Below are 13,015 nucleotides of genomic sequence, written 5' to 3'. Positions count from 1 at the left end.
CCGGTGCTTTAACCACTGCGCCATCTAGCTGCCCCTACTTGCTTTATTTCTATAATGAATCAGCATAATTCCTCTTATCCATCATCCCCTCACCTTACTTTGGATGAAAAAACAGGGGGAAGTCCTCCCTTTAATCGAGGTGAGCACATAATTCAGTGACAGAGCACCCTCTCAAGCCCATAAGTCAGGACTCTGAGTTGCTCTCGTGTCATTCCTGCCTATGACCTTGTACAAACCACCGAAGATTAAGAACCAACAAAGTAGAAAAGTAATGTTAACTTTGCAGTCATTGGAAAAAGAAAAAGTTAGCATAAATTAAGCATTTACCAAAAAAACAACCACATAAGTCACTGAGTGTTGGAAAGAAATAATTTGTATACTAGCACTAAATAGCTTGTGATCTCTGCTTGGTGTAGAGATGATTATATTTCCTGGGTGCCAAAGGAAAAGAGATTTGCATGTAGAAAATCTGCATATTCTGATAAGAAAAACAATTAAATGCATAAATAAACGAAAACACTGATTTGGCACTGATCTTGCTCACGATGGCATTAGGGTATCTGGATGGCGCACTCCAGACAAGATTAATTCAATACTGTTTTTGTTTCAATCCTTTCAGGAAACTTGGATTTAACTGGCCAGAAGCAGGTCTTCAAAGCAGAGAATAATCCCTGGGTTACCCCAATTGCTGACCAGTTCCAGCTTGGAGTGTCTCATGTCTTTGAATACATTCGTTCTGAAACATACAAGTAGTAAGTACTTTCTCCTAAAGAATTTGACTGCGTGTGTACAGAAGTTGCAGTTTGCCATGCCTTTCCAAATATAATGCATTATTAATACAGGTAAATAGCTATTACTGTCATATAACGTTAAATCCCCACTGAGGTCTTCCTTTGGTGCCTCGTTGTAGTGCAGAGGTGACAACGTGTTTTTAAAGATTACACTATTAGATCACAAGTCATTATGGGTCTTTTCCGGCCAGAAAAGCCTTGAGTAGAGGCCTAATGATGACTCTGTGCCTGTTCTTCAAGGACAAGTTTGGCTTCCGGATGATTTTTTTTTCCTTTAACCGTAACAACTAAAGAAAAGTATGTGCTGAAGCATAAGGAAGTTTTGGTCTGTGTTAGTGGAATGATTATCCATTCCAATAAAATGATGATCTTTGAAGTATTTAAAAGAGTATCCTATTAAAGTAACATTCAAAATCAAAATGATAAGAAATTATTTTTAAATTATTTTTGGAAATACCTTTTTCAGCAGCTTTGAAAATGTTGAACGTAAATGAATCTTGAATTCATGTTATGTTTGTGAACTCTGCAACAGTAAAAATTGAGCAAGTATTTTTCTTTAGATAAAAGAAATATTCAATGACTGTCAATTAAATTGATCTTTTTAACTTCTTTAGAATTAAAACAAAATTTTATGGCCAGTGCTGAGTAAACATGTTCCTGCTTTTAAGGAGGGTGGCGTTAATATACACAGAAGAGAATAAAGGAGGAGGCAGCAAAAACAGGAATATGGATAATATTAGCTCACATTTGAGGAATTTATGTTTTGTGAGTTCTCTGGCAGCTTTGACCTTCTGTGATTCTATGGGGTGGTCTTTACAGAATGGGCATTTTTGAACTAGCGTTAGGTATAGGGGTAATAATAATGAACAGATAGAGAAAGACAGAATGTTTGTTTCCTCATGTATGCTGCTTTCCCATTTAAGGAATTTTTATTTGAAGAGTAATAGCAATAATTGCTTAGTCAGCTTTAAACATAACAGATGGAAGATCTCTTGCTAGATAATAATTTATCTGGAAATTATCTGGAGATTTTATTAGACTGTGATTTCAGTGAATCAGCAATGTGAGATGATATGTCACTCAAAAGAAGCTAACATTAAGTTTCCAAGAGAGACGTGGTAACCTAGGAAGAAGAAGGTAATAATCTCACTGTTTTCTGGCCTGACTATACTATGTCTGGAGTAATGTTTAGTTTTGGACATCAATTTAAGAAGGGTGTTTTAAAGTTAGCATCCAGAGGAAGGCATTGAAAATGGCCAAGAGTCTTGATTGGTAGTGCCTGATTGACAATTAATGACCCCATGAATGTTTAACTTAGGGAAGAGAAGACTATTAAGCGACGTGAGAGCTGAGTTTAGTATTCAAAGGGGAGGAGGGAGTGAACTTGTTCTCCTCAACCCCAGTGGACAGATCTAGGAGTGATTGATAGGAGCTACACAGAAGTAAATTTAGCTTTGACATCAGGAGGAAATTCTTAAAATTAGAGCCGGTTAGAAATGGAATATCTGCTGTCTGGTGGTCGTGGGCTCCCACCTCACTGGGAGTGGATAAAACCCATTAAGTATGTTGGAGAAGGGATTTTTTTGTTCAGCTCTAGTTTGGACTAGCTGGTCCCAACACTTAACAGTTTGGAAATGAGAGGGCAAGAGTGTATTGTGGAAACCTGTGTCACTTCAGCATCTTTTTCATCATCTCAGATCATTCTCTGCCAGATGGAGTAAAAAGTTGAGGAAAACTTTCTCTAAAAGAGGTTTATTTTGCATCTACTGTTTCTTCCATGGGGTTTTCCTCTAAGGAGAACTTTGTCTTTCCCTGTGTGTTGGCTAATAATGCTGCATTCCATTTCATTTCAAATGTATTTGTCCTACAAAGACCAGCTTATATATTTATCACATGGCATAGCCACAAGGGATCTTGGCCATCATGTATTAGAACTCTCGTTTTGCGGGTGAAAAATGATTCCCAGAAGCTGAAGTCATTTATGCATGATTACATAGCTAGTTAATGACAAAATTAAGACTAGAACCCAGGTCTCTTAAGTTTGAAGCTAGTGTTCTCTTGACTGATCCAAGCTTATTAATGTTATTTATCAGACTTCTTAAATCGTCTCTGAGGTTCAGATACAGTTGTCTCTGGCTGCAAGCCTGTAAAAAAGAAAGAGACGTGAAAAACATGTAGGCAGAACCAATTTAAGCTCCTAAGATATAAGGCTTTGGTAATGAAACTCGGGCTTGCCTTTGAATTTGACCAGTTGTTGGGATTTTAGTTTCCACAGCATTTTTTACAAGTTGGGATCATTAAGGACCACATCTCAGCAGACCTCTTCCTTTTTGACTTAATAGAATCATGACAACAGCCAGCGCACAGCACTTCCCCTTCCATCCCTGACCAGGAGATCAGTCCTGATTGATGGGTGAAGGTGGCCTTTCTTAAATAGTTAACCCCCTTTGCATAGCTCCCTGGTATTCTTTGGTCACGTATTTCCATCTTGGTATAGCCTAGACTTGCTTAGATCTGACAAGATCACAGAGGGTGAGCTGTGCTGAGCAATGACATTAAAACAAAATAGTTATTAGGCTGTAATTGCCAAAATGGTAGCACATTCCAACTGTAAAACCTTTCCCATTTTTAAGTGGCTTTAAAAACACCAACAATAGCAGCATAAAAGTGGACACCAGTGATATTTATAATACTCGGTCCTAGAAGTATACAAGAAGGGAGCAGCTAGGTGGCGCAGTGGATAAAGCACCTTGGATTCAGGAAGACCTGAATTCGAATCTAGCCTCAGACACTTGACACTTACTAACAGTGTGACCCTGAGCAAGTTACTTAATCCCCATTGCCCTGCAAAAAGAAAGAAATATACAAGAAACCCATAGGTTGTACTATATTGATTCATCAGAAGAATAGACTACTTGGAATCACTATAGATCCCTTAATTTGTTTTTTCCACTACTAAGCAGTCAGCCTTCGGATATCATGAGAGCAAGCTAGGTCACTTTTGCCTAGCTTAAGAAATGAGAGTAATATATGTGAATTTAATCTCAAATGGGCAGGTTATTTTCCTTTATTGTTTCCCCATTAATCACTGTTTAAAAATAATGGTCCCAAATTTCCTCATCTCTAAAATGGGAGTAATAATAACAGCTACCTTCTAGGGTCATTCTGAAGATATTTGCAAAGCGATAACAGCCTCTCCATTTCCTTTTCAGCAAAATGAGGGGACTGGGCGTGATGGTCTCTGATTCTAAATTTATGATTCTACGTTAAGGTGACTGACATAGAGGCCATGCTTGCATTTGTAAGGCACTGTGTCTATGTACACGTGTGCTTTCACCCTTAAATATTTTTAAAACAGTAAGTTCAGTAAACTCCCAGTTTCTTGAAAAAGTGAGAAATGGGGTATTAGAGTTACCTCTTAGCTACCCAGAATATTAACTTATAAGCCACAGGCATGCATTTCCAACTTTTAGAGAATTAGAATATACTAAAATATATTTTGCCTTAAAACTTTTCTGAATATTTTTTTTGATTGGGGAAGAGATTTGGGGATATATTTGTGCTTCAGAATTGTTATGTAGAAAATTGTCATTATATGATAACAGTGATTTTTATACAGGGTAGGTCAAAAATCATGAAGGGGTTTCAATATTTAATAACTCCTTTATTTTTTTATTTTAATTTATAATACCATAGTATCACATACTGTATATATATATATACATATACACATATATATATATATATGAAATTAATTTACATTATGTGTGAAAAGTAAAATCTCATAAATAGGGAAAAATAAAGAAAAATACTTTAAAAAGTTATTAAAACATCGGGACTTTGGACCCAGCCTGTGTATGACGATACTGATTTGTAAAACTTTGTGGTTCTTTGAGTTATGCTTTGTGTTTATTGCCCTAAAGATGGAGCCATGACTTGGGTGGAATGATAAGTACTTTTTAGCTGGAGTGCCAAATTGAGAGTGCACTGACAGCACTTAGATTTCTTTAGCAGAATAGATATTACAGAACTTACCACTTAATTAACAAGCATAATTAGTTAATATATTAGGAAGCTACCAATTGTCAGGCTGTATTTGTGGTTTCACTGTTATCACCCTCAAGCTGGTGTTCTGAGGTCTCTTTTGCCAAAAAGAAGGAAGGAAGGAGAGATGGAAGAGGGGAGAGAGAGAGAGAAAGAAGGAAAAGAAGGTATAGAAAGAAAGGAATAAAGGAGAGATGGAAGAGGGGGAGATAGAAAGGAGGGAAAGAAGGAAGGAAAGGAAGGAAACAAAAGGAAGGAGAGATGGAAGAATGGGGAGAGAGAAAGGAGAGAAAGCAGGAAGGAGAAAGGAAAGGAATAGAGAAAAGAAAAGAAGGAGTAAAGAAAGAAAGAAAAAAAGAATGAGATAAAGAAGGAAGAAAAAAGAGAGAGAAAGAAGGAAAGGAAGGTATAGAGAGAAAGGAAGAAAGGAGAGATGGAAGAGGGGGATATAGAAAGGAGGGAAAGAAGGAAGGAAAGGAAGGAAACAAAAGGAAGGAGAGATGGAAGAATGGGGAGAGAGAGGAGAGAAAGCAGGAAGGAGAAGGAAAGGAATAGAAAAAGGAAAGAAGGAGTAAAGAAAGAAAGAAAAAAAGAATGAGATAAAGAAGGAAGAAAAAAGAGAGAGAGAGAGAAAGGAAGAAAGAAAGAGTTCAGGCTCTACTTTAGTGCCACTCACTCCCAGTATATAAAATCTTTCTAGTTATGGTTCTATATAAAAATATATACAGATCAAAGGAATTAGAGTTGAGGTTATTAAAAATAACTTTTTAATCAACTTAGTACTTGAAGTATTTTGCTTTATTTACTTTTGAGACTTGTTAGGGTACACTGTATGAGTGTATGAGTCTTATACTGTGACTTATGTTGAGTTTGTTTGAAAGATGGAACACGTTCCCCGCATACGTGAAGCCATGGAAGAAGGCTTGGGTGAGGTAAAGGACAAGCAGTTTTGTCCCATCTAGTAGGTGGAGGGATTCAGTGGCACTTACTGTTGCTTTCCTCTGCCTTAGTACTCTGTCCAACATGGCTGTAGGGTGGAATGCAAAGGCCTCGGTCCTTCAAGGATTCAGCCCTCAAGGAGGCACCTACTTCACAGTAGTTCAGAGAGTGTAAACTGGCCCTGACTGTTTAGCCGAAGGCTCCCCCTCACTGTGCCCTGCTTCAAAAATGAGAAGAAGAGCTACCAGCTTAGACATTGGCCCCTCCCCATTCCTCTGACTTGAGTGGACACGATATCCAAGGCTGTGAAATGGAGTGGGAGCAGAACAAGTACTTACTTGACTAAAATGGTTCCTGTTTTGCTTTGGCTCTTGTCGATATGGTCTGTCTCTTTTTGACTGTGTATATTCTTTCTTCCAAGGGGATAGCAAGATCTTTATGATCCATATACAGTGTCCAGATTAGGATGAGTTTTATTTACTTTTAATTGCTATTTCGGGATTGGCTGACTAGCCATTTCACTTTTATACCATCTTTGCCTACCTGCCCTGAAATATCTTCCTAAGTGCAGTTACTTATTCTCTTTTTCTAAGGCCCACCTTCAGTTCATTTCGAAGAAGAAAAATATACCCTGCAAACTGCAAATATAAAAAATAGCATCTGTGTATTTCACATGCCTCCCTCCCCAGAGCCTTAGATCATCCCCTACAGCTTCTACCAGAACACCAGGGCCTACTGAGAGTTTGGAATCTTGCTAACCACCTTAAAGCTAGCTATACACCTTCGCCCCCAGAACAGTGAGTCATGACATTCCAGAGATGGCCCCTCTGTCCCCTGTGGAGTTAATCCATTCAGCTTTTGGACTCTGGCCTCAGACTGAAGTGCACTGATTGGCGGGTGAAGGAGTAAAACCCAAACTCACTATGTCTAGCAAGCCCCAAACCGTGCTTCCCAGAAAATCAGGGCCTACCCAGCTTGAGAATTGTGCTCACTGTCCTTCTGTGGGTGAGCGTGTCCTTCCGTACCCTCTTCCACTGTGTAATTTAAGATTCTAAATGTGGATTCTAATCTGTTCCCCCAGGTTTTGGGGGAAACTGACTAAAATCACTGATAAAACGAGTTTTGGTTTTTAAGGGTTTATTGGAAAATAGAAAGAAAAAGATTGAGAAACAGAATTCCAACAGCCTGGCATTCCTATCTTTCCTCAAATTTCCTGTGAAGTCCTCTGCCGCCACCACCACCAAGTCAGGAACCCAAAAGCACAAGAGCTCTCCGCGCAGACTCCCTTTCCTCCTTCCTGTCTCCTCCCAGAAAATAGGAGGCTCCTCAAGTTGATTGGCTGGTAGCCTTGATAGACAGCCCCCATGAGCAAACGTCATTTCCTGACGCCAAGGAAAAGCCACAATGCCTCTGAGGCATTTTCCTCATGGTGGAGCTTTCCCACAGCAAGTCTCCAGTAGGTGGCATCATTCCAATCATTACACCTCCTCTTTTCTTCTAATTACTTGTATTTGGGGGACAATAACCAACTCAAATGCTACTAGAAAGGATGGGACAGTCTACTCCTCCTCCTCATAATTCCTGTGACTGCCAAGACCAGAACTCCCCTCCCTGGCTTCTATTCCCCATATGTGTTTATTCCCTAATCAAGCATTTATTAAGCCGCTGCACCCTTAGCAGACACTTAGTGCTTCATAGAATATAAGTTTTACTTTTGTATTGGTTACCCAGTGCCTAGTAGGGTGCATTTTTACTGATTGATCAATTAAATTATCTATAGAATGGCAGCTGGTACAGTGGAAAGAACGATTCACTGGATGTCAGAGGAGCTGAATTCAAATCCTGACCCTGCCACTTGCTAGTTGTGCGGACACCTTTTTGGACTCAGTTTTCTCATCTGTAAAGGCAGGGTTTAAATGAGTTGACCTCTAATGTCCCTTCTGAGTTCTAAGTCTATAATCTGATGTTCTACCTTTGCCATCCTTTTTCCTCTTAATGCATTTTTAAAAATCACTAAAGTGGGATATAGAGGTCATTTCTTCTTTGATGGACTATCGAGCCGAGCTCCTTAATACTACAAACTCATTCTAGCAAGTACTAGCTTTAAACCCATTTGATAGATCTAGACATTTTACTTACTTTGTATCAGTGAAAAATGTTATCCCAGTTCCCTGATCTCATTGGAAGAAGATAATCTATAAATCTAATAAATGATCGTGTAAAATCTATGTTTGAGTTAAAAAAAATATTCTTTCAGATATGCTAGTGTTAAAAAATGACCAGAAAGGCATTTGAGTGGAAATGTTCTGAGGAAGAGGTAGCCAAACATAGTCCCTTCACTATGCTAATAATGATATTTTCTATCAAATAGGATTCATGGGTCACTCAATCAACAAACATTTATTAAGCGCTTACCATGTGGCAGGCATTTTGCACTGGGGGGGGGGGGGAGAAAAAATAATCCCTGCCCTCAGGGATCTTGCCTTCTGATTGTAGAAACTACATTTATGTATGTAAAGTAACGTCCTTCTCTTACATGGATGTTTTATTTGCTGAAAGAAACATAAAAACTACATTCTGTGTGAAACAAAGAGTTTAGTGCTGCTTGCCTGGGTTGAGATCAATAAGGAAGTAGCTAGAGCCAAAGGAGAGCAGAGAAAATTAGAAGTGGGGTGGTCTCACCTAGTAGGTGATGCATGGGACATACTATTCCCTAAAGAATTGTCCTGGCCATGCCGGTTTAACTGTTCAGATACTTCCATACTGTTTTTACACATTTGTGTCCGCCGTCCCACCATGGACACTGTGTGCTCTGATGGGAGGGTGTGACCTGTGTCTATGGGTATACTTTTATGTTTTGATTATTTATACTTCTGCCTTCAAATTCAGTAAAGGTCAAGTTATAATCATTTGCTATTTTGCTTTCTCATTTAGTAAATGTTTCATGTTTCAGAGTTAATGATACCATTATGACTGATGAATGTAGGTTCTAAGAGGCAGAGGTAAAGAGGGAGAGTATTCCCAGGTATAGGGAACAGGCAGGACAAAGGCATGGAGATGGGAGATGGATTTTCTTGGATGAAAAACATGCAGAAAACCACTATAGGGATCATAATGTGCCTGGGTGAAGGAAAAGTATGAAAAGACTGGAAAGGTAGGAAGGGACCAGGTTATTATGAGGTATTTATATTTGATCTTGGAGGCCATTGGAGTTTACCGAATATAGAGATGACATGGTCAGACTTGAGCTTCAGGAGAAAGCATTTTGGCAGCTTAATGGAGGATTGTTAAGAATGGAAATCAATTACTGTCTGAATGCAAACTAAAGCATACTATGTTTCACTCTTTCATTTTTTTATTCTAGTATTCTTGGATGAAATGACTAACGTGGAACTGTTTTACATGAATGTACATATTTAAAATATATTGATTTGCTTGCCATCTCAGGGACAAGAAAAGGAAGGGAAGAAGGGAGGGATAGAATTTGGAACTCAAAACTTTTTTAAAAAGTTAAAAAATTTGTTTTAACATGTAATTGGAGGAAAATATATAATTTTTTAAAGAAAGAATGAAAACCAGTAGAAAGCTATTGTAATATTTCTTATAATCATTTTCTTGGGTTTTTTTTTTTTTTTGTTGTTGTTCTTTTACATTGGAGGTGTGCGGAAGGTAAAGAAAACAAATGACTTATTGATTATGAGGAAAAACTCTTGGAAACACTCTGGGTGAAGGGTGAGGAGGGCCTGAATTGGTATCATGACTGTGTGAGTGGAGAGAAGAGATATAGGTGAGAGATGGTTTACAAGTAGAAACAATATGTATCAATTGATAGAATATATGGAATGAGTGGGAGTTGTTGCAGACGATACTGAAGTTGTGAACCCAGGTGACTAGGAGGGTGGTGGTGCCTTTGATAGTAACAGGGAAGTTCAGAGATGGGAGAGCTTAGGAAAAAAGAGAATGATTTCTTTTTCATACATGCTAAGTTTGAGGTGTCTTGGGAACATCCATTTTGAAATGACCAGTTAGCAGGACAGGCTGGAGCTCAGGAGAAAGACCAGTACTGAATATCTGGATCTGGGAAAGGCAACAGTTTTGTCTCTGGCCTCAGAGGATCAGGATTTAAATCCCAGTTTTGCCATAGATTACCTTAGACAAAATCACTTAACCTCTCTGGTCCTCGGTTTCCTGTTCTGTAAAATGAAGGAGGTTGGACTGATTGGCCCCCAGGATCCCTTCCAGTCCTAAATCCGTGATCCTATGACCAAGTGATTCTATGATTTCAGATTGGGGACAGTAGGTTACTGGAATGATGACGAAAATAATTTAGAGATTAAGGGATATCAGATAAGTGCATTACAGAAGATGTGCACAGGGGTCCCCGTTGCCACCCTTATCTAGGCCTACACCATCGTAAGAGCTGGAGTGAATTAGGGCCTGTGGTGCTGATTGAATTTCCTTAGTGTTGGAAGCAAGATGAAGGAGGGAACTAAGACATTTCTGTGCTGGTCGAGATCAGAAGCAAGTAAGTTAAAATTTAAGGAGAGTCGTCCAGATGAGTGGCACAGAAGGAAGGCCTGAGGCTGCATCCATGGACTGTCAGAGCCGCAAGGAACTTTGACAGTCTTCTAGCCCAGCTCCCTCATTTTACAGATGAGGAAACTGACATCCAGAATGGTCAAGTCCTGAGTCACTGTAGCCTGTATGCAGCAATGTCAGGGGTTGAGCCCAAATCTACTGCTCTTTTTCCATGATAGTGTAGCCTCTCTCTCATAATTTGTCAGATTGTATTTCTCCAAAGCAGAACTGCCATCCAAACCAGGAAGGTTCAAGAAAGTACCGGTAATTGTCACGTTCTGAGGATCAGCCCACAGTTGTTGGATTAATGAATATCAAAGAGAAATTATAAATTTATCTTGGAAAACTAACAGCCCATTTCTTTTCACTTCATACGGAGGTAGAAGATGTAGGCTGAAGAATTCGGCATTCACTCTTCAGCATGGACCATATGTCGGCTTGTTTTACTCAACTGTTTTCTTTATCACAAGGGAGGATTATAGAGTGTGTGTGTGTGTGTGTGTGTGTGTGTGTGTGTATGCACAAGCACACGTGCACAGGCGTGTGTGGTGGCAGTTATTGAGACGTGATAATGCTACAAAAAAGAACATAGAATCTATCAATAAAACAGTAAAAGAAGATTTATATCCCTGCTTGTAAATTTTTTGTTGGTGTTTGGTCGTTTCAGTCATGTCCGATTCTTTGTGACCCCATTTGGCATTTTCTTGGCAAAAATACTGGAGTGGTTTGTTGTAGCCTTTAAAAAAAATAGCAAAAAAAAAATGGTTCATATCAGTTTCACAGTTTTGGTTTATTACAATTTAGTAATTGATATTTCACAAATTTAGTTTTATATTTTTAATGCCTAAAAGACTCACAAATCCATTCCTCATTTAATTTGAACCTCCACACATAAACCCCATGAACAAAGAGAAACTCCTCCCTAACCCACATAACATCTGTAAAGTATTGAAAAATAACATTTTAATTTGTCCTTTACTCTAGCCTCTAAAATTTCCATGTCTTCATCCTTGAAGTTTCAGTACTGAGGTAGTTTGAATGTGTGGTTTGTTATAATAATAATAATATCAATAACAATGATAGCAATAAATCTCTAGCTTTAAAAGAACTATAAGATTTGCAAAGTAATTCCCTTACAACCACTCTGTTTATATAGTACAAATATTGTCATCACTGTTTTGCAAGTAAGGAAACTGAGGCTTAGAGGTATTTAACCATTTCTCTGTGGTCACTAATACTATCAGACCCAGGATTCAAAGTTAGGTCCACATTTAGTACTTTTTTCACCAAAGGTTTCCAAAAAAAATCATATGAATGAGTAGCAATCCAGTGGCAGAGTGAAGGCCGCCAATCAAGGCTCCCCCCATTGCATATGACCTTGTATTAGCCCCTGAAATACTTTTTCCACCCAGTTAACTCATAAGGGCAGCTTCCGCTACCAAAGGATTTAACAAAATGTTTTATTTTCATTCGTGTCTCTAGTCAACTTTCAAAGTGACCTTTCTGTTGTGAGCACATCCTCTGAGGATCTTCTTTGTCTAGAATAGTGACACGGAGAGGTGATGGATTGTATGATTTAGTGGGTATAATATACTCCGAGGAGAAGCATGAATGTTTAAAACAAAACAGTGAATTAAAACACCTTAGGAAGAATGGCCGTACTGGCAGCTGCTTTGCCTTGATGAAGATGCTAACAAATGGGACCAAGCCAAGAAGGGTAGGGGTAGGGGTAGCCAAAGGGATTTTGAAGTACGGGTCCATCAACAGACGCTTCTTTGGAGTACATTTTTGGCATTAATCATGTCTTCTCGATCAATTCTCTTAAGGCAGTTATTCTCTGTCCATTTATTTCCTGCTCCAGCAAAGGCCAAGATTGTGCAGCTGTCATTGCCCTGTCCGTGTGAAGTCACCACCCAATGGCATTCCCTAGGTTCGAGAGAACAAGTTTGCTTGTCCTGATTGCGGGGGCCAGTGCTGGCTGCTCTCACAGTTTTAGGCTGTTGTTGGGCTCTACAATCACCTTTCTACGCTTGCTTTAATGATTGTTGTCTCCTTGTTTGACCTCTTTATTTCTGTGCGGCAGAATTATGATAGAATAGTCACCATTTGTTAAGTTTCTAGAAGGTAGATTTTCCCAGTGGGGCAGTCAAGTTGGAGCCAAGATCCTTGACAAGATTCTTTGTGAAAGGGAGTAACTCACACTTTTCACATTTCCATCAAGGAAGGTGGATGGAAGAGCACAAGCCATTTTCAGAGCTGACAAGCTAACTCTTAACAAAAGAAGAGGTTTGACAAATGTTAGGCTGGGAATGTATTGGTTGAAAGAGGCATTTGGAAAGCAGGCATCCCCATGAAGGATGCAATTTGCTAAGCATTGCAATCTAAAGTCTCATTTCCAGTGGTAGCAGGATTCCAAAAGCATTTCTTCCTCATCCAGCTTCACTTAGGCACTGTCTCCTTTCTTCATAAGGTGTTCCTTTGCTTGCCTGCATGTACCTAGCTTTCAACCAGGAAGTCTGCCAGGAGGGTGTAGAGGGAAAAAATAGTTAAGAGGCAGAAAGCCTGGCTCTAAATCCTGGCTCTGATACTTACCAGCTCATTGATTGTGGCCAAATCGCTTAAACTCCTTCAGCCTCAATTTCCCCACCTGTAAGTTGGGTTAG

The 13,015-nt window shown here is 39.1% G+C and overlaps 1 protein-coding gene across 1 annotated transcript in view; it reads left to right on the top strand.

Moving 5' to 3' along the window:
* Positions 1-13,015, top strand: part of RSU1 (Ras suppressor protein 1) — a 229,362-nt gene that overhangs the window by 109,549 nt on the left and 106,798 nt on the right. Inside the window, exon 8 of the mRNA XM_043967030.1 lies at positions 620-752. Coding sequence (XP_043822965.1) covers positions 620-752 — 133 coding nt within the window. The remainder of the gene's footprint in view (positions 1-619; positions 753-13,015) is intronic.

This window comes from Dromiciops gliroides, chromosome 5 (genome assembly GCF_019393635.1).
Source record: "Dromiciops gliroides isolate mDroGli1 chromosome 5, mDroGli1.pri, whole genome shotgun sequence".
NCBI lineage: Eukaryota > Metazoa > Chordata > Mammalia > Microbiotheria > Microbiotheriidae > Dromiciops > Dromiciops gliroides.
This window is presented reverse-complemented; position numbering and strand designations above follow the sequence as displayed.